A 26,575-nucleotide genomic window follows, 5' to 3' on the forward strand; every position below is an offset into this window, starting at 1 on the left:
ACAATATCTGATACCCATAGCCTAATTATCACACCTATACACAAAAATGTAACAATTCTAGAACAGTGTTTGTAATTGGGGTCTGCAATACCACAACTGCAAAAACATGTTTCCATATATTTAATACATTTCCAGATCAAATAATATAACATTTTTTTAATTCAATAGATTAACATGACACTATCACAATAAGATAAAACACAATCAATGAGACATAGAAAAAGATTGCATAACATTTAATAATCCAGTGTTCATGTTTCTCAGTTCAAAGATGCATCTACCAATGTCTATTGATTTACTTCTTCAGATGGTTGACAAGGGAAGAGGCTCACATTTGCTTACATTGACCTATAGGTTTCTTATACCTGAGATATGGCATATGCTTCTACATGTCCACTGAGTAGGCATTTCTTACTCCTGTATGTTCACACACTCAAGATGCATAATCATAATACAGTAGCAACAAGTTCATTTCCCTATCATAGCTATTTAATTCACAGTTTCATAGCTACTTCATACCTTATTGAAGTCATTGAAGATTTCCTTTCCCTTGTTTGGCACATAATTCACCTGAAATATAATTTATCTATCAATTTAGGTGAAATAAAATCTCTCCCCTATTCACCATGGTAGCAAAAATGGAAACTGGATTCTATTTTGAATGCAGTCTTCAAACTGAGGGCTTGCCAGTGCACCAAAACATTAGTTTTCATCAAAAGGTTTTATCTACCACAGTTCATAGATTCAAGCTTTACATGTAGGCCTACGTTTTCTGCACCTACAACAAAAGAGAAAAAGACAGAGACAGACACGATGGAAAAATGCCCATAATCTGTTCTCGCTTAGGTCTTCCAGAAAGGGAACTTGACTGAATCTGGTTATTGCAGAGGTGAACTCTTTGTAGGAATCATAATCCTAGACTCCATGCTCCTGATCAAAGGCACTAGGAGAGAAGATGTGACAGAGAGAGCGGTTAGAGCTCAACATCAAACATCTAAAACCGTGTTTCTCAACTCCAATCCGTGAGTACCCTCAACAGTACACATTTTTATTGCAGCCCCAGACAAGCACACCTGATTCAACTTGTCAACTAATCATCAAGCCCTGGATGAGTTTGTCCAGGGTACTGTTGGGAAACACTGATAAAAAGACAGCAGCCTATATTTTGTGTCAAGACGGAGTAATACAGGGTTTTCATTAAATTATTTGAAATTATCAGTATTCATGGATGTACTTCAGTGAGTCTGATCCGACAACCCACAAGACAATTAATTTAGACTTACAAACATAGTGAAATACTGAGAGTTTGATGCAATTGAAAAACATGATTATTCTGAAGCCAAAAAGCACAATGCATTGCCAGAGAGGTTTTGATTGATGTCTATGTGTTTGTTTTGTGTGTATTCGTCTCCTACCTGTATAATAGACACTAGAATCCCATCCCTCCTTTTGCCAGGCAGAGTTTCTTGTCTCTTCTCTGGATTGAAGGTCTTTATAGGCTGTAGATGGAACAAATGATTTAGTATGCATGTATTCATGATATACAAATAGGGGCAGGTACAAAAGACCTTGACCTACAGTATAAACAATAATCCAACGTGTTGCACCATAGTGTGTGTATTGATAGTAGTAAACTGTCTGTCACAAACTCATTGGGATAATTCCAAAAACACAGCATTGTTTGGCTTCATTTGATAAAAGAGTGTCAATGTTATGCACACGGGTATCATCAGCCGACTCACCCCACAGATGATGAACTTCATACAGGTCTCCTATCTGAGAGAAGAACCCTCCAACTGCCTCATCGTTCTCCTGTCGATGTTTGATCGCCCTCGCCCTATCAAGATAGGTAATGAATACAGTCAATATTGGACATATTTGACATTCTACTGAAACATTTACTGATATTACTTATTGTATACCAGCTTTATTTCTGCAAAAATTATTTACAAAATGACATGCAACTTACATGCATATGGTACATGCACATTTCTCTCAAACAATGTACATATTGCAGTCTCATGAGAAGTCTTACCAATGATTCCCCCATTCAATCATCGTTCCAGGCTAAAAGTTCGTGGAGAAAAAGAAAAACAATGTCTTTAACCATGTTTCCATCCAGTTTTTATGCAAGTAAAGTCATATTGTATGAAAGAAATGATCACGACATATATGATGGAAACAGGAAGTTTGTGTAAATGTCGACAGATAATGTGTTAGTTCGACATTTGTGTCGGTAAAATTAATTATGCGGGAAATGGCGGTGGAAACGCTTTGATGCACAAATATTGATATAATAACCATCATATTGAAGTAAACTTGGATTCACGCAATGATATGATGTGTGGTCCTCCCACCATGACTTTGAAAACCATGCAGTTTATTAGGCTACAGGGTGGTGAAAGTGTACGGTGATGAGCTTGACACTGCTTTCTAACAAATATCGAGGGTCTTACTTTGGTGACATGATGATCGATGTTTGACTGCCTTTTGACAAATAAAAATATTCTCGCTATTTTCCATAATAATCTCATGTAGACCACAGGATGTTGGTGGCATCTTAATTGGGGAGGACAGGCACGTGTTAATGTCTAGAGCGAAATAAGGACCAGCTGACATCATGTCAGTGATTCTCTCGTTAACACAGGTGTTAGTGTTGACGAGGACAAGGCTGGAGATCACTCTGCCATGCTGATTGAGTTCGAATAACAGACTGGAAGCTTCAAAAGGAGGGTGGTGTTTAGAATCATTGTTCTTCCTCTGTCAACCATGGTTACCTGCAAGGAAAAACGTGCTGTCATCATTGCTTTGCGCATAAAGGGCTTCACAGGCAAGGATATTGCTGCCAGTAAGATTGCAACTAAACCAACCATTTATCGGATCATCAAGAACTTCAAGGAGAGCGGTTCAATTGCTGTGAAGAAGGCTTCAGGGCGCCCAAGAAAGTCCAGCAAGCGCCAGGACCGTCCCCTAAAGTTGATTCAGCTGTGGGATCGGGGCACCACCTGTACAGAGCTTGCTCAGGAATGGCAGCAGGCAGGTGTGAGTGCATCTGCACGCACAGTGAGGCAAATACTTTTGGAGGATGGCCTGGTGTCAAGAAGGGCAGCAAAGAAGCCACTTCTCTCCAGGAAAAACATCAGGGACAGACTGAGATTCTGCAAAAGGTACAGGGATTGGACTGCTGAGGACTGGGCTAAAGTCATTTTCTCTGGTGAATCCCCTTTCCGATTGTTTGGGGCATCCGGAAAAAAGCTTGTTCGGAGAAGACAAGGTGGGCGCTACCATCAGTCCTGTGTCATGCCAACAGTAAAGCATCCTGAGACCATTCATGTGTGGGGTTGCTTCTCAGCCAAGGGAGTGGGCTCACTCACAATTTTGCCTAAGAACACAGCCATGAATAAAGAATGGTACCAACACATCCTTCGAGAGCAACTTCTCCCAACCATCCAGGAACAGTTTGGTGATGAACAATGCCTTTTCCAGCATAATGGAGCACCTTTCCATAAGGCAAAAGTGATAACTAAGTGGCTCGGGGAACAAAACATCGATATTTTGGGTCCATGGCCAGGAAACTCCCCAGACCTTAATCCTATTGAGAACTTGTGGTCAATCCTCAAGAGGCGGGTGGACAAACAAAACCCCACAAATTCTGACAAACTCCAAGCATTGATTATGCAAGAATGGGCTGCCATCAGTCAGGATGTGACCCAGAAGTTAATTGACAGCATGCCAGGGCGGATTGCAGAAGTCTTGAAAAAGAAGGGTCAACACTGCAAATATTGACTCTTTGCATCAACTTCATGTACCTTCATGTACCTTCATGTACCTGTACCTTTGACAGTTATGAAATGCTTGTAATTATACTTCAGTATTCCATAGTAACATCTGACAAAAATATCTAAAGACACTGAAGCAGCAAACTTTGTGGAAATTAATAATTGTGTCTTTCTCAAAACTTTTGGCCACGCCTGTAAGTTAGCATAGGCTTTGTTGTGCCCTCTTCACAACTGTCTTGGTGTGTTTGGACCATTCTAGTTTGTTGTTGGTGTGGACACCAAGGACCTTGAAGCTCTCAACCTGCTCCACTACAGCCCTGTCGATGAGAATGGGGGCGTGCTCGGTCCTCCTTTTCCTGTAGTCCACAATCATCTCCTTACTCTTGGTTACGTTTGAGGGATAGGTTGCTATTCTGGCACCGCCCGGCCAGGTCTCTGACCTCCTCCCTATAGGCTGTCTCGTCGTTGTCGGTGATCAGGCCTACCACTTTTGTGTCATCTGCAAACTTAACGATGGTGTTGGAGTCGTGCCTGGCTATGCAGTCGTGGGTGAACAGGGAATACAGGAGGGGACTGAGCACGCACCCCTGGGGAGCTCCAGTATTGAGGATCAGCGTGGCAGATGTGTGGCCCGTCAGGAAGTCCAGGATCCACTTGCAGAGGGAGGTGTTTAGTCCAGGATCCTTAGCTTAGTGATGAGCTTTGAGGGTACTATGGTGTTGAACGCTGAGCTGTAATCAATGAACATCATTCTCACGTAAGTGTTCCTTTTCTCCAGGTGGGAAAGGGCAGTGTGGAGTGCAATAGAGATTGCATCATCTGTGGATCTGTTTGGGCGGTATGCAAATTGAAGTAGGTCTAGGGTTTCTGGGATAAGGAACTTGAAGCTCTCAACCTGCTCCACTACAGCCTCGTTGATGAGAATGGGGGCATGCTCAGTCCTCCTTTTCCTGTAGTCCACAATCATCTCCTTTGTCTTGATCACTGTTACGAACCCCTTTTGCCCTGCAGTCTAGGGGGATGGAAACAAGACCAGTTACATATCTCATGCAAATCACACCAGTGAAAAAGTAACAGTGAGAATGAAAAACCACAGACAACTTAAATCTAGCTGGACCCAAGGAAATAAATAATAAATATCCAAACAAACCCCTAAGCTAGTCTAGCCTGCTTTAAGAACAGCTAGCTAACTAACCAAAAATACAGTGGGTGGTCCGCCCAGTTCTAACTAGGGTATTTAGACAATGTTTTCCTACGGGTAAAGTAGGCCCATGGGCGACTTGGCTGGTTATCCCCTTTTCCCACCAACAAACAGTCATACACTATAACAATACAATACTCACAGGATAACGGACAAAGTGACATGTAGGTGAAAAAACAAAAGAGAGATCTCCAGAGAGAACTGATTGGGGATACTTTTAAACCAAGGGAAAAGGGATGTGATTGGGTCCAGGGTCCAGTTGCAGAGGAAGGTGTTTAGTTCCAGGGTCCTTAGCTTAGTGATGAGTTTTGAGGGCACTATGGTCTTGAACACTGAGCTGTAGTCAATGAATAGTAGACACGAGGAGTTGCTTCATGTTCTGATGGAAGGGTTCCAGGACGTGGCCGAATGTCACGACCTAGCATTGGACGCATTGTGGGAGCAATTCCGTGGGTTGCCTACCAGGCAGCCTACCATGACGGTAACCTCTCAGCCAGTCAGTAACCCAGCTGGTAGCAGTGCAATCACCCCGGTTTCCCGGGAACCCCGCTTACCTCCCCGAAGCGCTACGATGGAGATACCAGAACCTGCTGGGCTTTTCTCTCCCAATGCTCCCTCATTTTCGAGCTGCAGCCTTCTTCGTTACCCTCAGACCACTCAAAGATAGTGTACATTATTACGCTAATGTTTGAGAGGGCACTCGCCTGGGCCACGGTGGTGTGGGAGCAACAATCCGCCTTCTGTCTCAGTCTGGAGGTATTCGTGGCGGAGGTGAGAAAAGTTTGAGGCTCCGGTGTCCGGGAGAGAGGCTGCCTGGAAGTTACTCAAGCTTCGGAAGGACACCCTCAGTTTGGCAGGCTATGCGGTGGAGTTTCGCACGCTAGCAGCGGAGGGTACATGGAACCTGGAAGCGCTGTTCGACACATTCCTGCATGGATTATCGGAGGAGGTAAAGGATGAGCTGGCAGCCCGAGAACTACAAACGGATCTCGACTCACTCATTGCTTTAACCATCCGGATCGATGATCGGCTACAGGAACGTAGGAGGGAGAAGAGGTCCGATTGCAGTCCCAATCGCTCACTCAAGGATCCCACCTTGCATCTGATGAAATCCGGAAGTCCCCGGCGTCTACGTCCCCGAGAGGATCCGAGCTTACCCGAGTCCCTCCAAGAGCCTCCCGAGACTGCCGATTCACCTCTTCCCGAGCCAATGCAGCTCGGCAGGGCTAGGCTGTCTCCAGCCGAATGCGTATGCAGACTTGAGACCCAGAGTTGTCTGTATTGCTGTACTGCCGGTCATTATGTGTCTACCTGTCCCTTCAACAGACCTAGCTCATTTGTTGGAGCGAGTACTCTGGTGGGCCTTAAAGATAATTTTCTGTCTCCCCTTGCTCGCCCACATCTCTGTGCCATCCTGCGCTGGGGCGACCAGTCCAAGTCTCTCCAGGTACTCATCAACTCGGGGGCCGATGTGAGTCTCATGGACGTTACCCTGGCATCCGAGCTGGGCATCCCCACTCAACCCCTCTCGATTCCCATGGGTATTAGAGCGCTGGACAGGCGCTCTATAGGCCAGGTCACCCACCAGACCACCCACTTCAACCTACGAGTGTCGGGGAAACCACAGCGAGACGATCCAATTCCTGCTGGTTGAGTCTCCGCAGGTTCCCGTGGTATTGGTATTCTCTTGGCTCCAACGACACAATCACTCCATTGACTAGGCTACTGGTGCCATCGTGGGCTGGAGCCTGTCCTGCCACACTCATTGCCTGAAGTCAGCTCTGCCTGCCCTGGGATGTCTTCCTGGGGCTTGGAAATTGCCCTGGAACTCTCTGCCAGCTACGCAGAGAACCAGGACCTCCGGGAGGGGTTCAGTAAGGCTCGGGCAACTTTGCTTCCGCAGCACTGACTGGTATCCAAGAAGGTCAGGCCTGAGGCACTGGCACATCGCTATATTGTCGCGGCTACACCCCCGGAAGCCGAGACCTTTCCCCCCTGCTCCAAGATCATTAGCCCCTCTGCTGTTCGTCCTCTGTTCCCCCGTACCCTCCGTATTTTTCCTACCTTTTCTGTGCCTAGAGTTAAAACCATGTCTGACTGCCCCTTGTCTCCTGTTTCCAGGCACACCCCTCTCCCCCGTTTCATCGACTGCCGACCAGCATACATGGTGAGACGTCTCCTGAAGTTTCGACCTCGGGGCAGGGGATTCCATTACCTGGTTGACTGGGAGGGTTATGGCCTGGAGGATGGGTGTTGGGTCTCCACAAGGGACATCCTGGACCCAGGCCTCATCTCTTGAGTTCCAGCGCTGGCACCCCGTTCAACCATGTATGCGCCCCGGTAGGACGCCAGGTGGCATCCATAGAGGGGTGGGTGTTGTCACACCTTGATTTGTTTCACCCGTCTTTGTGCTTGTCTCCACCCCCCTCCAGGTGTCGCCCATCTTCCCCATTATCCCCTGTGTATTTATACCTGTGTTCTCTGTTTGTCTGTTGCCAGTTCGTTTTGTTACTCAAACCTACCAGCGTTTTTCCCCTTGCTCCTGCCTTGTCTATTTTCCTGTTTTCTAGTTTTCCCGGTTTTGTCCTTTCTGTCTGCCCTGACCCTGAGCCTGCCTGCCGTCCTGTACCTTTGTCTTCTACTCTGGATTACCGACGTCTGCCTGCCCTGACCCTGAGCCTGTCTGCCGTCCTATACCTTTGCCCCACCTTTCTGCCCTTGACCTGTCCTTTCGCCTGCCCCTGTTCGAGTAATAAACTTTTGTTACTTCGACATTGTCTGCACCTGGTTCTTACCATCAAACGTGATAAGTGAAGACACTTGCCAGTTGGTCAGTGCATGCTCGGGGTAGACGTCCTGGTAATCCATCTGACCCTGCGGCCTTGTGAATGTTGACCTGTTTAAAGGTCTTACTCGCATCGGCTGCGGAGAGCTTGATCACACAGTCGTTTGGAACAGCTGATGCTCTCATGCATGTTTCAGTGTTACTTGCCTCGAAGCAAGCATTGAAGTTATTTAGCTCGTCTGGTAGGCTCGTGTCACTGGGCAGCTCTTGGCTGTGCTTCCCTTTGTAGTCTAATAGTTTGCAAGCCCTGCCACATCCGACGATTTGATCTTAGTCCTGTATTGACGCTTTGCCTGTTTGATGGTTCATAGGAGGGCATAGCGGGATTTCTTATAAGCTCCCAGGTTTTAATTTATTTTATTTCACCTTTATTTAACCAGGTAGGCAAGTTGAGAACAAGTTCTCATTTACAATTGCGACCTGGCCAAGATAAAGCAAAGCAGTTTGACACATACGACAACACAGAGTTACACATGGAGTAAAACAAACATACAGTCAATAATATAGTAGAAAAATAAGTCTATACACAAAGTGAGCAAACGAGGTGAGATAAGGGAGGTAAAGGCAAAGAAGGCCATGGTGGCGAAGTAAATACAATATAGTAAAGGTCGACCGATTAATCGGAATGGCCGATTAATTAGGGCCGATTTAAAGCTTTCATAACAATCGGAAATCGGTATTTTTTTTAGACCTTTATTTAACTAGGCAAGTCAGTTAAGAACACATTCTTATTTTCAATGACGGCCTAGGAACGGTGGGTTAACTGCCTTGTTCAGGGGCAGAAAGACAGATTTTTACCTTGTCAGGGATTCAATCTTGCAACCTTACGGTTAACTACTCCAACGCTCTAACCACCTGCTTTACATTGCAATCCACAAGGTTACGCGAATGCAGTAAGAAGCCAAGGTAAGTTGCTAGCTAGCATTAAACTTATCTTATAAAAAACAATCAATCAATCATAATCACTAGTTATAACTACACATGGTTGATGATATTACTAGTTTATCTAGCCTGTCCTGCGTTGCATATAATCGCTTAGGTACACGTTGCTCCAACCATAAACATCAATGCCTTTCTTAAAATCAATACACAAGTATATATTTTTAAACCTGCATATTTAGTTAATATTGCCTGCTAACATTAATTTCATTTAACTAGGGAAAATGTGTCACTTCTCTTGAAAACAGTCAGGGTATATGCAGCAGTTTGGGCCGCCTGGCTCGTTACGAACTGTGAAAACTGTGAAAACTGTGAAGACTATTCTTCCTAACAAAGACAGCCAACATCGCCAAATGGGGATGATTTAACAAAAGCGCATTTGCGAAAAAAGCACAATCGTTGCACGACTGTACCTAACCATAAACATCAATGCCTTTCTTAAAATCAATACACAGAAGTATATATTTTTAAACCTGCATATTTAGCTAAATGAAATCCAGGTTAGCAGGCAATTGGTGAAACCAGGTGAAATTGTGTCATTTTGCGTTCATTGCACGCAGTCAGGGTATATGCAACACTTTGGGTAATTTGTCAGAATTTTACGTAATTATGACATAACACTGAAGGTTGTGCAATGTAACAGGAATAACGTTTTGTTTTCGAGATGATAGTTTCCGGATTCAACCATATTAATGACCTAAGGCTCGTGTTTCTGTGTGTTATTATGTTATAATTAAGTCTATGATTTGATAGAGCAGTCTGACTGATCGATGGTAGGCACCAGCAGGCTCGTAAGCATTCATTCAAACAGCACTTTCGTGCATTTTGCCAGCAGCCCTTCGCAATGCATTGCGCTGTTTATGACTTCAAGCCTATCAATTCCCAAGATGAGGCTGGTGTAACCGATGTGAAATGGCTAGCTAGTTAGTGGGGTGTGAGCTAATAGCTTTTCAAACGTCACTTGCTCTACATGGGTAACGCTGCGTCGAGGGTGGCTGTTGTCGATGTGTTCCTGGTTCGAGCCCAGGTAGGAGCGAGGAGAGGGACGGAAACTATACTGTTACACTGGCAATACTAAAGTGCCTATAAGAACAACCAATAGTCAAAGGTATATGAAATACAAATCGTATAGAGAGAAATAGTCCTATAATTCCTATAATAACTACAACCTAAAACATCTTACCTGGGAATATTGAAGACTCATGTTAAAAGGAACCACCAGCTTTCATATGTTCTGAGCAAGGAACCTAAACGTTAGCTTTTTTACATGGCACATATTGCACTTTTACTTTCTTCTCCAACACTTTGTTTCAGCATTATTTAAATCAAATTTAACATGTTTCATTATTTATTTGAGGCTAAATTGATTTTATTGATGTATTATATTAATTTAAAATAAGTGTTCATTCAGTATTGTTGTAATTGTCATTATTACAAATAAATAAATAAATGTAAAAACAATCGGCAGATTAATCGGTAGCGGCCTAGTTTGGCCCTCCAATAATCGGTATCGGCGTTGAAAAATCATAATCGGTCGACCTCTACAATATAGCAAGTAAAACACTGGAATAGTAGATTTGCAGTGGAAGAAAGTGCAAAGTAGAAATAGATGTAACGCCCTGGCCATAGAGAGGGGTTTTTGTTCTTTATTTTGGTTAGGCCAGGGTGTTACATTGGGTGGGCGTTCTATGTTCATTTTTCTATGTTTTTGTATTTCTTTGTTTTGGGCCATGTGTGGCTCCCAATCAGGCACAGCTGTAGTTCGTTGTTGCTGATTGGGAGTCACACATAAGTAGCCTGGTTTTCCTTTGGGTTTTTGTGGGTGATTGTTTCTGTTTAGTGTCTTGCACCTGACAGTACTGTTTGGCTGTCGGTTTTGTTGTTTTGTTGTATGGTGTTCTTACGTTTATTAAAACTCAAGATGAACACTAACTCCGCTGCACCTTGGTCTACTCTTTCCATAGACAGCTGTTACAATAGAAATAATGGGGTGCAAAGGAGCAAAATAAATAAATACAGTAGGGGAAGAGGTAGTTGTTTGTGCTAAATTATAGATGGGCTATGTACAGGTGCGGTAATCTGTGAGCTGCTCTGACAGCTGGTGCTTAAAGCTAATGAGGGAGATAAGTGTTTCCAGTTTTAGAGATTTTTGTAGTTCGTTCCAGTCATTGGCAGCAGAGAACTGGAAGGGGAGGCGGCCGAAGGAGGAATTGGCGAGATATACCTGCTGGAGCGCGTGCTACAGGTGGGTGCTGCTATGGTGACCAGCGAGCTGAGATAAGGGGGAACTTTACCTAGCAGGGTCTTGTAGATGACCTGGAGCCAGTGGGTATGGCGACGAGTATGAAGCGAGGGCCAGCCAACGAGAGCATACAGGTCGCAGTGGTGGGTAGTATATGGGGCTATGGTGACAAAACGGATGGCACTGTGATAGACTGCATCCAATTTATTGAGTAGGGTATTGGAGGCTATTTTGTAAATGACATCGCCGAAGTCGAGGATCGGTAGGATGGTCAGTTTTACGAGGGTATGTTTGGCAGCATGAGTGAAAGATGCTTTGTTGCGAAATAGGAAGCCTATTCTAGATTTAACTTTGGATTGGAGATGTTAGATGTGAGTCTGGAAGGAGAGTTTACAGTCTAACCAGACACCTAGATATTTGTAGTTGTCCACATATTCTAAGTCAGAACTGTCCAGAGTAGTGATGCTGGACGGGCAGGTGCAGGCAGCGATCGGTTGAAGAGCATGCATTTAGTTTTACTTGTATTTAAGAGCAGTTGGAGGCCACGGAAGGAGAGTTGTATGGCATTGAAGCTCGTCTGGAGGGTAGTTAACACAGTGTCCAAAGAAGGGCCAGAAGTATACAGAATGGTGTCATCTGCGTAGAGGTGGATCAGAGACTCACCAGCAGCAAGAGCGACATCATTGATGTATACAGAGAAAAGAGTCAGCCCAAGAATTGAACCCTGTGGTACCCCCATAGAAACTGCCAGAGGCCCGGACAACACGCCCTCCGATTTGACACACTGAACTCTATCGGAGAAGTAGTTGGTGAACCAGGCGAGGCAATCATTTGAGAAACCAAGGCTATTGAGTCTGCCGATGAGGATGTGGTGATTGACAGAGTCGAAAGCCTTGGCCAGGTCAATGAATACGGCTGCACAGTATTGTTTCTTATCGATGGCAGTCAAGATATCGTTTAGGACCTTGAGTGTGGCTGAGGTGCACCCATGACTAGCTCTGAAACCAGATTGCATAGCGGAGAAGGTGCGGTGGGATTCGAAATGGTCGGTAATCTGTTTGTTGACTTGGCTTTTGAAGACTTTAGAAAGGCAGGGTAGGATAGATATAGGTCTGTTGCAGTTTGTGTCAAGAGTGTCCCCCCCTTTGAAGAGGTGGATGACCGCAGCTGCTTTCCAATCTTTGGGAATCTCAGACGACACAAAAGAGAGGTTGAACAGGCTAGTAATAGGGGTTGCAACAATTTCTGCAGATAATTTTAGAAAGAAAGGGTCCAGATTGTCTAGCCCGGCTGATTTGTAGGGGTCCAGATTTTGCAGCTCTTTCAGAACATCAGCTGACTGGATTTGGGAGAAGGAGAAATGGGGAAGGCTTGGGGGGTGCAGTGCTATTGACCGGGGTAGGGGTAGCCAGGTGGAAAGCATGGCCAGCCATTGTCAATTATAGTGGATTTGTCGGTGGTGACAGAGTTTCCTATCCTCAGTGCAGTGGGCAGCTGGGAGGAGGTGCTCTTATTCTCCGTTAGAGTCCCGCTCCTTGAAAGCGGCAGCTCTACCCTTTAGTTCAGTGCGGGTAGGCTATGCGAGTTACCTCAATTACCTCGGCTAACCAGTGCCCCCGCACATTGACTCTGTACCGGAATCCCATGTGTATAGCCTCGCTACTGTTGCTAGTCAATTATTTGTAATATTGATATTGAAAAAAAATGTCTTATTTCCATTTTTTTCTTATATAATTATAACATATATTTGTAGTCTTTATCTGTATTTTTCATTTTTTTTTCTTTCTTAAAACTGCACTGTTGGTTATGTAAGTAAGCATTTCACTGTAAGGTCTACACCTGTTGTATTCGGCACATGTGACAAATAACACTATTTTCTCCATTCCAGCCATTATTATGAGCCTTCCGCCCCTCTGCTGCCTCCACTGATGTAGACTAGACAACTCACACAGCCTACATGCACTATATCGGCGAGCTGTTAGCTATTGCGCAGGTTGCAAGACCAGAGTAGGCACATTTGCTATTTAATGCAACCGCTTCTGTGATAAAACTAATCGGTAGAGTTGAAAATGCAATGGAAACACATTGAACACATAGATTTTTATTCGGTACAGTGGTTAGAGCATTGGACTAGTAACCGAAAGGTTGCAAGATCGAATCCCCGAGCTGACAAGGTAAAAATCTGACGTTCTGCCCCTGAACAAGGCAATTAACCCACTGTTCCTAGGCCATCACTGAAAATAAGAATTTGTTCTTAACTGACTTGCCTAGTTAAATAAAGGTAAAATAAAACAAAATAAAAACATGAACATTTAAGCGAAAAAGTACATTTTGTGTGCACTACATCATCACATAATGATTGTTACCTTCAACAAGTCCATTTGCTGGAAACATGCCACTGGTGGAAAAATGCACATATTTTCTTTATGCGGATTCTAGAATATTCGCATGAAAATCTTTCGCCAATTAGATGGAAAGCTAGCTACTGGAGATAATTACACTGAAGAATGAACACAGGAAACATTTAACTTCATAACCACCCGTGTCCTTCACCAACAGAATGCAACAGCATCCCATTTACATACCATACTCCTAGACATGCAGGTGCTGCAATCAAAACATACAGTTCTGTACACAATGCAGTGTGACCTAGTGTTAGGGTTAAACTGGATATTTGTTTGCATAACCTATATAAGATACCGGTGTCACGACTTCTACTGAAGTTGATGCCCCTCCCTGTTCGGGTGGTGTTCGGCGGTCGACGTCACCGGCCTTCTAGCCACCATTGATCAGTTTTTCATTTTCCATTGGTTTTGTCTGGTCTCTTTACACACCTGTTTCATATCCCAGTAATTATATGTTGTGTATTTAACCCTCTGATTCCCCTCATTTCTCTGTCGGTGATTGTTTGTTTGTTATGTACGTGTTGTTTCTATAATCGGTGTGCGACGGGTTATTGTTTTACCCGGATTCTTTTCTACGTTGGTTTTGGAAATAAATATTCCATTTTTAAACCACTCTGTTTTCTCCTGCGCCTGACTTCCCTGCCACCTACATACACGGACTATGACAGAATCACCGACCAATTTTTTTAAGTCAGCAGGAGAAGAGATCCCGGACAGGGAGGTGGAGGAGCGCATCCAGAAGAATGCAGAAAGACTATTACATCTATGCGCTGCTATGGATCGCGCTGTTCAGCTGATGGACCGCTTAGAGAGACGGGAGATTCAGCCAGCGCCTCCACCAGCCCAACCGGGGTCGATCCAAAACACCCCTTGTCAACCTGAACCGGGTGGTATCCGTCTAGCCATGCCTCGGGGTTACGACGGAAGTACTGCCAACTGCCGGGGTTTCCTGCTCCAATTAGAACTTTCTCTGGCCACGGTCCACCCAGTCCCATCAGACCGAGAGAAGATTTTCGCCCTCGTCTCGTGCCTCACCGGGAGAGCCCTGGAATGGGCCAGCGCTATGGTTGAAGGAGGAGATACGGCGTTGGACCGATATGAGGAGTTCATCCGCCGTTTCCGGGCAGTCTTCGACCATCCACCTGAGGGCAGAGCGGCGGGTGAGCGCCTCTACCATCTGAGGCAGGAGACGAGGAGCGCCCAGGATTTTGCATTGGAGTTCAGGACCCTGGCAGCCGGTGCAGGATGGAATCACGGGGCCCTGATAGATCATTATCGCTGCAGTCTGCGGGAGGACGTCCGTCGGGAGCTGGCCTGTAGAGACACCACCCAAACCTTCGACCAGCTGGTGGATCTGTCCATCCAGTTGGACAACGGGCTGGCTGCTCGTGGACGTCCAGATCGGGGTCTGGTGGTTTCATCCTCCTGCACCCCCTCTCCTATAACCATGGAGCCAGGAGAGAGGGTGGACAGGGAGACCGGAGGGAGTTCCCGCTCGCATACCGTCAGTGACCGCAGAGGACACACTGCTGGTCGGTGCCGGGCAGGTTCTTCTGGGAATCGAGGTAACAGGCAGGGCGCTCTGGCACCACCCCAGGTGAGTAGGCACCATTCTCATCCAGAGCCCTCTGTTGCTCATATATTTGTGTCTGTCACTTTTCCTGATTTTTTTTCCCCTCATTCCCAGCATAAGGCACTAGTAGATTCAGGTGCGGCTGGGAACTTTATTGATCAAACGTTGGCTCATAGTTTAGGGATCCCTATTGTACCGGTGAAAGTACCTTTTCCCATTCACACCTTAGATAGTCGACCATTAGGGTCAGGGTTGATTAGGGAGGCCACGGCTCCATTGACTATGGTTACGCAGGGGGGTCACAAGGAGAAAATTAGTATTTTCCTTATCGACACTCCTGCGTATCCGGTGGTGCTGGGTCTTCCCTGGTTAACTAGTCATAACCCCACTTTTTCTTGGCCACAGAGGGCTCTTACGGGGTGGTCGCGAGAGTGCTCAGGTAGGTGTGTAGGGGTTTCCGTTGGTGCTACTACGGTGGAAAGTCCAGACCACGTCTCCACCGTGCACATTTCCCCCTGAATATGCCGATTTGGCTCTCGCCTTCTGTAAAAAGAAGGCGACTCAATTACCACCTCATCGACAGGGGGATTGTGCGATAAATCTCATGGCAGACGCTGCACTTCCCAAGAGTCACGTGTATCCCCTGTCGCAAGCGGAGACGGTGGCTATGGAGACATATGTTTCCGAATCCCTGCGTCAGGGATACATTAGGCCCTCCATCTCACCCGTCTCCTCGAGTTTCTTTTTTGTGAAGAAGAAGGATGGGGGTCTGCGACCGTGCATTGATTATCGAGGTCTTAATAAAATTACAGTGGGGTACAGTTACCCGCTACCTCTGATCGCCCCGGTGATTGAATTAATGTACGGCGCGTGCTTCTTCACAAAACTGGATCTCAGGAGTGCGTATAACCTGGTGCGTATCCGAGATGGAGATGAGTGGAAGACAGCATTTAGTACCACCTCAGGGCATTATGAGTACCTTGTCATGCCGTATGGGTTAAAAAAAGCTCCATCAGTCTTCCAATCTTTTGTCGATGAGATTTTCAGGGACCTGCACGGGCAGGATGTAGTGGTGTATATCGATGACATTCTGATTTACTCCGCTACACGCGCCGAGCATGTGTCCCTGGTGCGCAAAGTGCTTGGTCGCCTGTTGCAGCATGACCTGTATGTCAAGGCTGAGAAATGCTTGTTCTTTAAACAGTCCGTCTCTTTCTTAGGATATCGCCTATCTATGTCAGGAGTGGAGATGGAGAGTGACCGTATTACAGCCGTGCGTAATTGGCCGACTCCCACCACGGTAAAGAAGGTGCAGCGATTTTTAGGGTTTGCCAATTACTACCGGAGATTTATCCGGGGTTTTGGTCAGATAGCTGCTCCCATTACATCACTGCTGAAGGGGGGTCCGGTGCGCTTGCAGTGGTCAGCTGGGGCGGATAGGGCGTTTAGGAAACTGAAGGCTCTGTTTACCTCAGCTCCTGTGTTGGCTCATCCGGATCCCTCTCTGCAATTCATAGTGGAGGTGGACGCATCTGAGGCTGGGATAGGAGCTGTGCTCTCTCAGCGTTCAGGTACGCCACCTAAGCTCCGCCCCTGTGCCTTCTTCTCGAAGAAGCTCAGCCCGGCGGAGCAAAACTATGATGTGGGGGACAGGGAGCTGTTGGCTGTCGTCAAGGCTCTGACGATGTGGAGACACTGGCTTGAGGGGGCTAAACACCCTTTTCTCATCTGGACTGACCACCGCAATCTGGAGTACATCCGGGAGGCGAGGAGACTGAATCCTTGCCAGGCAAGGTGGGCCATGTTTTTCACCCGTTTTGTGTTTACCCTCTCTTATAGACCAGGTTCCCAGAACGTCAAGGCAGACGCACTGTCCCAGCTGTATGACTCAGAGGAGCGGTCCATGGATCCCACTCCCATCATCCCAGCCTCTTGTTTGGTGGCACCAGTGGTCTGGGAGCTGGACGCGGACATTGAGCGGGCATCACGTGCAGAGCCCGTTCCCCCTCAGTGTCCAGCTGGGCGTCTGTACGTTCCGTCCGCTGTCCGCGACCGATTGATCTATTGGGCTCACACGTCACCCTCCTCTGGTCATCCTGGGATTGGTCGGACAATGCGCTGTCTTAGTGGGAAATACTGGTGGCCCACCTTAGCTAAGGACGTGAGGGTTTATGTTTCCTCCTGCTCGGTGTGCGCCCAGTGCAAGGCTCCTAGACACCTACCCAGGGGTAAGTTACAACCCTTACCCGTTCCACAGCGGCCGTGGTCGCACTTGTCGGTGGATTTTATAACCGATCTTCCACCATCACAAGGTAACACCACGATCCTGGTCGTTGTGGATCGCTTTTCTAAGTCCTGTCGTCTCCTCCCTTTGCCCGGTCTCCCTACGGCCCTACAGACGGCGGAGGCTCTGTTTACACACGTCTTTCGGCACTACGGGGTGCCTGAGGATATAGTGTCTGATCGAGCGCCCCCAGTTCACGTCAAGGGTTTGGAAGGCGTTCATGGAACGTCTGGGGGTCTCGGTTAGCCTTACCTCGGGTTTTCACCCCGAAAGTAACGGGCAGGTGGAGAGAGTTAATCAGGATGTGGGTAGGTTTCTGAGGTCTTATTGCCAGGATCGGCCGGGGGAGTGGGCGGAGTTTGTGCCCTGGGCAGAAATGGCTCAGAACTCGCTCCGCCACTCCTCCACTAACCTCACTCCGTTTCAGTGTGTGTTAGGTTATCAGCCGGTTCTGGCCCCTTGGCATCAGAGCCAGACCGAGGCTCCTGCGGTGGACCACTGGTTCCGGCGCGCGGAGGAAACCTGGGACGCAGCTCACGTCCGCCTTCAGCGCGCCGTACGATGTCAAAAAGCTGGTGCAGACCGTCGCCGCAGTGAGGCCCCGGTGTTTGCACCGGGGGACAGGGTCTGGCTCTCGACCCGAAACCTGCCCCTCCGCCTGCCCTGCCGGAAGTTGAGTCCGCGGTTTGTGGGGCCGTTTAAAGTCCTGAGGAGATTGAACGAGGTATGTTATAGGTTAAAGCTTCCCCCCAATTACTGCATTAACCCCTCGTTCCATGTGTCTCTCCTCAGGCCGGTGGTGGCTGGCCCGCTCCAGGAGGCCGAGGTGCGGGAGGTTCCTCCGCCCCCTCTGGACATTGAGGGGGCCCCGGCGTACTCCGTTCGATCCATCCTGGATTCGAGACGTCGGGCGAGGGGTCTTCAGTACCTCGTGGACTGGGAGGGGTACGGTCCGGAGGTGCTGGGTTCCGGTGGAGGACGTGTTAGATCCTTCCATGCTGAGCGAGTTCCATCGTCTCCATCCGGATCGCCCGGCGCCTCGCCCTCCGGGTCGTCCCCGAGGCCGGTGTCGACGCACTGCTGGAGCCGCGCGTCAGGGAGGGGGTACTGTCACGACTTCTACTGAAGTTGATGCCCCTCCTTGTTCGGGTGGTGTTCGGCGGTCGACGTCACCGGCCTTCTAGCCACCATTGATCAGTTTTTCATTTTCCATTGGTTTTGTCTGGTCTCTTTACACACCTGTTTCATATCCCAGTAATTATATGTTGTGTATTTAACCCTCTGATTCCCCTCATTTCTCTGTCGGTGATTGTTTGTTTGTTATGTACGTGTTGTTTCTATAATCGGTGTGCGACGGGTTATTGTTTTACCCGGATTCTTTTCTACGTTGGTTTTGGAAATAAATATTCCATTTTTAAACCACTCTGTTTTCTCCTGCGCCTGACTTCCCTGCCACCTACATACACGGACTATGACAACCGGGGAAGCTATGCTACATTATTAACCTGTTAGGGCTAGGGGGCAGCATTTGCACGTCTGGATAAAAAAAATGTACCCGATTTAATCTGGTTACTAATCCTACCCAGTAACTAGAATATGCATATACTTATTATATATGGATAGACAACACTCTAAAGTTTCTAAAACTGTTTGAATGGTGTCTGTGAGTATAACAGAACTCATTTGGCAGGCGAAACCCTGAGACATTTTCTGACAGGAAGTGGATACCTGATGTGTTGTATTACCTTTAAACCTATCCCATTGAAAAACACAGGGGCTGAGGAATATTTTGGCACTTCCTATTGCTTCCACTAGATGTCACCAGCCTTTACAAAGTGTTTTGAGTCTTCTGGAGGGAGATCTGACCGAACAAGAGCCATGGAACGATGATGTCCCATTAGACACCTGGCGCGCGAGTTCATGTTGGGTACCCTCGTTCCAATACGTTATAAAAGAGTATGCATTCGTCCACCTTGAATATTATTCACGTTCTGGTTAAAAAAGGCCCTAATGATTTATGCTATACAACGTTTGACATGTTTGAACGAACGGAAATATATTTTTTCCCCTCGTTCATGACGAGAAGTCCGGCTGGCTTAGATCATGTGCTAACAAGACGGAGATTTTTGGACATAAATGATGAGCTTTTTTGAACAAAACTACATTCGTTATGGACCTGTGATACCTGGAAGTGACATCTGATGAAGAGAATCAAAGGTAATGGATTATTTACATAGTATTTTCGATTTTAGATCTCCCCAACATGACGTCTAGTCTGTATCGCAACGCGTATTTTTCTGGGCGCAGTGCTCAGATTATTGCAAAGTGTGATTTCCCAGTAAGGTTATTTTTAAATCTGGCAAGTTGATTGCGTTCAAGAGATGTAAATCTATAATTCTTTAAATGACAATATAATATTTTACCAATGTTTTCTAATTTTAATTATTTAATTTGTGACGCTGACTTGACTGCCGGTTATTGGAGGGAAACGATTTCCTCAACATCAATGCCATAGTAAAACGCTGTTTTTGGATATAAATATGAACTTGATAGAACTAAAAATGCATGCATTGTCTAACATAATGTCCTAGGAGTGTCATCTGATGGAGATTGTAAAAGGTTAGTGCATCATTTTAGCTGGTTTTATGGTTTTGGTGACCCGGTCTTTGAATTGACAAAACATTACACACAACTCTTGTAAATGTACTGTCCTAACATACTCTAAATGTATGCTTTCGCCGTAAAACCTTTTTGAAATCGTAAAACGTGGTTAGATTAAGGAGATGTTTATCTTTCAAAGGGTGTAAAATAGTTGTATGTTTGAAAAATTTGAATTTTGACATTTATTTGGATTCAAATTTGCCGCTCTTGAAATGCACCTGCTGTTGATGGAGTGCACCACGGGTGGCACGCTAGCGTCCCACCTAGCCCATAGAGGTTAAGTATATAAACTACGGATAAGTCAACTGCTGAAGACAAGAACTACAACCGGCGACAGGAAGTGCGTCACGAGGCTGGGACCAGCCTGCACGGCGACGATAGGAGGAGCAAGTTTAAACCACGCTCCTCCTCCCTCTGACAGGCCAGCATTGAGCGGGAACTATCACTGTCAGAGTATATAAGAGAGAACAATAGGATGTGATGCTCTCTTCTCTGTCTGCCCTGCGAGGTGTAACAGCGAGACCGTATATATACGAACAACTCATTTACCATACACGTGTTTGCATTAATTAAAGTACAAATAAATCAGAAGTTACTATGTGCTGACTATTTTGTTGATACCAGAATCGAATTGACGCAACTTTAACACTAGGCCTACATACTCATTAGATACAGTCAAGCCAGACATGTTGGTTGTGTTTGAGAGTAGACTTTTATCTTATCTTAGGTACATGATGTCCATTGTGTTCTGTAGGTCCACTGTTTGTATATCTCTGGGTGTCCTCACAGCAGTATCTTACCTTGAGTTTCTATGAGTGCAATTCGTATGTCTAGGTCATCGCAAGACTTATCTTAAAGGGATAGTTCAGGATTTTGGCAATGAAGCCCTGTATCTACCTCCCCAGTGTCAGATTAGCTTGTGGGAACCTATTTTATGTATCTGCGTCTAGTACGAAGGAAGTTAAGAGGTAGTTTTGCAAACCAATGCTAACTAGCATTAGAGCAATGACTGGAAGTCTGCATGCTAGCTGTTCCCATAGACGTCCAGTCATTGCGTTACCGCTAGTTGGCAATTGCGCTAACGTAAGTTAGCGACTTCCTTAAAACTGAATGCAGATATATAAAAATGGTATCCACAAGTTCATTGGACTCTGGGGAAGTAGATAACAGGCCTCATTGCTAAAATCCTGAAGTATCCCTTTAAGTTTGCATGTTTCTCGTCCCAATCAGTGTCTTACCTTGAGTTTGTATGAGCGCATCTCGTATATGTTGGGTCCATTTCTGGGTGTTGGCTCGTTCCAGAAACTGAACTCTAGAAGAAGCTGGTTCCGCCGTGAGACCAGCATTTTACTCCTCTCCTTCCTGAAGTGCAGATACTCCTTTAAAAGAGTTTCATGTTGTTTGAAATTCATGAATTAGTAAACTAAAGAAGAATAGTTGTTTCACGTCAGCGAGTAGTAGAGCCATGCTTTCCCCCCAAAACAATGAGGAAACTCTGATATTTATACAGTTGAAGTCGGAAGTTTACATACACCTTAGCCAAATACATTTCAACTCAGTTTTTCACAATTCCTGACATTTAATCCTAGTAAAAATTCCCTGTCTCAGTTCAGTTAGGATCACCAAAAAGTTGACATACTCTCAATTCATATTTGGTAGCATTGCCTTTAAATTGTTTAACTTGGGTCAAACGTTTCGGGTAGCCTTCCACAAGCTTCCCACAATAAGTTGGGTGAATTGCTCCTGACAGAGCTGGTGTAACGAGTCAGGTGTGTAGGCCTCCTTGCTCGCACACGCTTTTTCCGTTCTGCCAACAAATTTTCTATAGGATTGAGGCCAGGGCTTTGTGATGGCCACTCCAATATCTTGACTTTGTTGTCCTTAAGCCATTTTGCCACAACTTTGGAAGTATGCTTGGGGTCATTGTCCATTTGGAAGACCCATTTGCGAATAAGCTTTAACTTCTTGACTGATGTCTTGAGATGTTGGTTCAATATATCCACATAATTGTCCTTCCTCATGATGTCATCCTTTTTGTGAAGTGCACCAGTCCCTCCTGCAACAAAAGCACCCCCACAACATGATGCTGCCACCCCCGTGCTTCACGGTTGGGATGGTGTTCTTCGGCTTGCAAGACTCCACTTTTTCCTCCAAACATAACAATGGACATTATGGCTGAACAGTTCCATTTTTGTTTCATCAGACCAGAGGATATTTCTCCAAAAAGTACAATCTTTGTCACCATGTGCAGTTGCAAACTGTAGTCTGGCTTTTTTTATGGCGGTTTTGGAGCAGTGGCTTCTTCCTTGCTGAGCGGCCTTTCAGGTCATGTCGATATAGGAATCGTTTTATAGATACTTTGGTACCTGTTTCCTCCAGCATCTTCACAAGGTCCTTTGCTGTTGTACTGGGATGGATTTGCACTTTTCGCACCAAAGTACGTTTATTTCTAGGAGACAGAACGTCTTTCCTTCCCGAGCGGTATGATGGCTGCGTGGTCCCATGGTGTTTATACTTGCGTTCTATTGTTTGTACAGATGAATGTGGTATCTTCAGGCATTTGGAAATTGCTCCCAAGGATGAACTAGACTTGTGGAGGTCTACAATTTCTTTTCTGAGGTCTTGGCTGATTTCTTTAGATTTTCCCATGATGTTAAGCAAAGAGGCAGTGAGTTTGAAAGTAGGCCTTGAAATACATCCACAGGTACACCTCAAATTGACTCAAATGATGTCACTTAGCCTATCAAAAGCTTCTAAAGCCATGACATCATTTTCTGGAATTTTCCAAGCTGTTTAAAGGCACAGTCAACTTAGTGTATGTAAACTTCTGACCCACTGGAATTATGATACAGTTAATTATAAGTGAAATAATCTGTCTGTAAACAATTGTTGGAAAAATGACTTGTGTCATGCACAAAGTAGATGTCCTAACCGACTTGCCAAAACAATAGTTTGTTAACAATAAATGTGTGGAGTGGTTGAAAAACGAGTTTTAATGACTCCAACCTAAGTGTATGTAAACTTCCGACTTCAACTGTATATAACAATATCAGATTTACAAATATTTGACATAACTTGATATACATTTTGAATGATCTGTTGTAGTACTGATTTGTCCAGAACATCATTTCTAATTGCTTTTAAAATGCTAAAAACATGTAGTTTACCTTACCTTATTGTTGTTCAATTTGGTCAAGCATTCAGTCAATGCTGGGTAGCCTCCTGTATACCGCCAAATGTGCACTGCAACAAACAGACAGCAGAGGTCAGTGATGTATTGGCCAAACTGTTTACCTCCGTCAGCTAGATGCTTCTGGTGAGTGACATCATTGTACAAGAGGCCTATCTTCAGGAAAAGGTTTGTGATAACATTAGATCAGGGTTAACAGAGAACATTAGATTACATCAACAGATCATATTAGATAACAGTCGATTAGGGTTTCGTGACAATGTTGTTATGCACCAACGTCTCTGCCACTTACCAGCTTGGTCTTGGTCCCCATACCAAGTATTCCAGCTCCCCACAACATCACAGGGATAGTCCTGGTCTAAGTGGAGTTTGCTCTGCACCTCAGCCCTGAATTCATGGGGAAAAGTATAAAGACACAATATCACAGATACTGTATATGTCTGCATTTTCATCGATTGTGCAGTCCTACTCACAGATATCTAGTAAACATCTACTGTGAATGACCAAAAGAGGAGTCTGTCAGTTAGTATTTACAGCACATATGAGCAAAACTAAAAATGAAAGATGAACTCACTCTAGATTGTTGTATGCCTCCAGACACTCTGGCTTGACATTGTGAACTGAGAGAGAAGGGGACAGAATAAGCTAGTCTGAATATTGGTGGGTGGACATTAGGCTAAAAAAAGGAAAATATCATATAACATACTCAGCAGCATCAGTTATATTATTAGACTAATGCGTTATTCCTTCTGCAAATAAACTATTTTTGGATCATCGTCTTCCTACCCAATTTCCCTGCTGGTTGTAATGGTCTTTCTAACCCAATTTCCCTGCTGGTTATAATGGTCAGGCTAAAGTTATAGACAAGTCAAAGGACAAACTATCCAAAGTTAAATTATGTGATGAGAACTAGACATTTCTAATGACATTTTTGTCACAACAAAACACATGATAGCATTGTAATGATACCATGTAATTACACATTCTCACTTTATTTAGCCCCAGATCTGCATGCATCTTCCTGTAGGTCCCTTGGTGCAATAATATGCCTTAAATTCTGATGATCCTTTCACTGTTTTCCAAAGAGACGGATCGATAAAATGTCACACAGAGGCTATGCCGTGTACAAAGCAAATGAATCCAATTCAACATCATTTTCTATATTTGTCTCACATTTAGTTTATTATTGAACCTCAAGCACTGCTGCAGAAGAGTATATAGATGTGTTGATGCAGCTAGGATATAATATATTATTACATACACTGTATTTTGTAGAGGTCGCTGGTCTCACTCTTCGACAGCAGGTTGGAGTGGGCATCTTTCCTGGCCTCCACCTCGTGCACAAACATAGACTGGAACCATCCTTTGTCTGAAAACCTCCTACACCATTTTTGTTGTTGTTGAGAATTTAAAAAATCAAAAGAATTTAGAGTTTTTGCAGGATCAGGCAACTTGGCATTGATATACAATAGAAACATGTCTGATCAGTATAGGCCATGAAATCTAAATGAGTCCACTGGTGGCACTGCAGTTATCACGCTATGATGAGTGTGATCAATAGCCATTTATGTTAGTCTGGTCAGTTGAATGAGAACAGCATTACTCATGTGTTATTTACAAGGACCTTGGATATTGCATAGAAGATTTCCAATATGACTTGTGAAGATGTGTTACCATTTTAAATCCAAGAGTGTCATGGATTTGTCCATTAGTAGTGGCTCAGAAGAACTTGGTTGAATCAAGTTATTGACCAAGCAATCTGACAGGCCTACAGATCATCTGCTCTGGTGTCACTGACTCAAATCAGATGGATTGAATGGAAATGCAAAAGCTGGCAAAGCAGTTAAAGGCTGAGTGTAGGCTAGCAGTGGATCACTTAAAAGTGGGATTATAAACTGGGTGGTTCAAGCACTGAATGCTGATTGGCTGACAGCCGTGGTATATTTAAGCAATTAAGCCAGAGGTGGTGTGGTATATGGCCAATATAGCATTTATAACAGACATTATAACAGACATTATAAACTGGGTGGTTCAAGCCCTGAATGCTGATTGGCTGACAACTGTGATATATCAGACCATATCCCACGGGTATGACAAAACAATTTTACTGCTCTAATTACGTTGGTAAACAGTTTATAATTGCAATAAGGCACCTCGGGAGGTTGTGATATATGGCCAATATACCACGGCTAAGGGCTGTATCCAGGCACTCCACGTTTCGTCGTGGAAAGAACAGCCCTTAGCCATGGTATATTGGCCATATACCACACTTTATCGGGTCTTATTGCTTAAAATATAGAATATGGAAAATTGCATGCTGACTTGAATTTGCAGTCAAGGAAAGGATAGAGTAGTTGTTGTTTGTTGCCATGTTGTCAAAGGGTTTAGTTACATTGTGTCAGCATTGGAAAAGAGATAACACCACAAAGGTGATCCCATTTGAAATGGGTCAAAGTTCAGGTGCCCAGCAAATTATTAAAGTAGGCTAGTAGACTCAGTTAGTGCAACATTTTCATCATTAATCAGGATGTATCCTCCCTCCTTTTGTGACCAACAATTGCACATAACGTACACATTTAGCAGGCAGTTATTGTTGGATATATCGTCCCTATTGTAATTAGTCTACGTTTCAAAGCGACCTAGTTCACATAATTAGGGTTCACATTCTCAAAGTATTTAATTGCGCTTTGTAAGATTAGGATAAGTACATTCTCTGTTGAACAAAGATGCGAGTAAATGTTAGCATTTAAAACCTCCAACGGTTTCACTTTACCTTGCGACCTGCAGCTTGACAGCATTCCTGTACAGTAGTTGGCCCTTGGGCAATATTGAACACGTCGCCGCCATCTTCCACAGACACTGAATGGAAACCTTTGCCTCGTTTGTGTGAAGCTTTATATATACGGCCTATGTAGTGACGTTATGACGAGAGCTAAACAGAATCAACAGTTTAATATTTAACTAAGGATACGTATCTGACTGTTAGCTGTAGTCAGAGAGGAAAAGGCGCAGCGAGAGATTTTACTCTGCCCAAAATCTGTCCACGAAAATAAACCCACGAAGTGAGGATTTTTTTTGTATGGAAGTCAATGAGTATCGAATTTGGTCAACAACAAGAATGTATTGTTAGTTTGCTACGTGAGGTTTATTTGATAGAATATAAGTTTCGTAATGGTTGGGTTGTTACGAATCGAATGATATATGTGGAGATACGTGGAATAGCGACAGTTTGGGAAAAAAACTACTTTATATCAGAGTTCTGCCTGTTGTCATAAGTTAGCTGACAACTTCACAAAAACGATGCGCACACTTCAATGGGGCAGAAGTCTGTGAGTTATGATTCTGGCTGGCCAGATAGCTACCAACAATGACAATAAACTGCCATGTGGGGAATCGTAAGTGACTCGTTTCATCCTGTTCTTGTGTGGGATTTATGGCGGACTACAAACCAAAAAT

At 44.9% G+C, this 26,575-nt stretch overlaps 1 protein-coding gene across 1 annotated transcript; it reads right to left on the minus strand.

Moving 5' to 3' along the window:
• Nucleotides 1–221: 221 nt before the first annotated feature.
• On the minus strand, nucleotides 222–26,159 carry nipsnap1 (nipsnap homolog 1 (C. elegans)). The gene is made up of 10 exons (XM_014159993.2): nucleotides 25,893–26,159; nucleotides 24,381–24,499; nucleotides 23,694–23,739; nucleotides 23,412–23,506; nucleotides 23,102–23,172; nucleotides 21,168–21,308; nucleotides 2,036–2,067; nucleotides 1,743–1,837; nucleotides 1,416–1,499; nucleotides 222–943 (listed from the first exon to the last, which is right to left on the minus strand). Exons 1-10 carry the CDS (start codon nucleotides 25,964–25,966, stop codon nucleotides 879–881), a joined length of 822 nt encoding a protein of 273 aa, XP_014015468.1. The 5' UTR covers nucleotides 25,967–26,159; the 3' UTR covers nucleotides 222–878.
• Between the last annotated feature and the right edge of the window lie 416 nt (nucleotides 26,160–26,575).

The sequence above is a fragment of the Salmo salar genome, chromosome ssa20, assembly GCF_905237065.1.
Source record: "Salmo salar chromosome ssa20, Ssal_v3.1, whole genome shotgun sequence".
Lineage (NCBI taxonomy): Eukaryota > Metazoa > Chordata > Actinopteri > Salmoniformes > Salmonidae > Salmo > Salmo salar.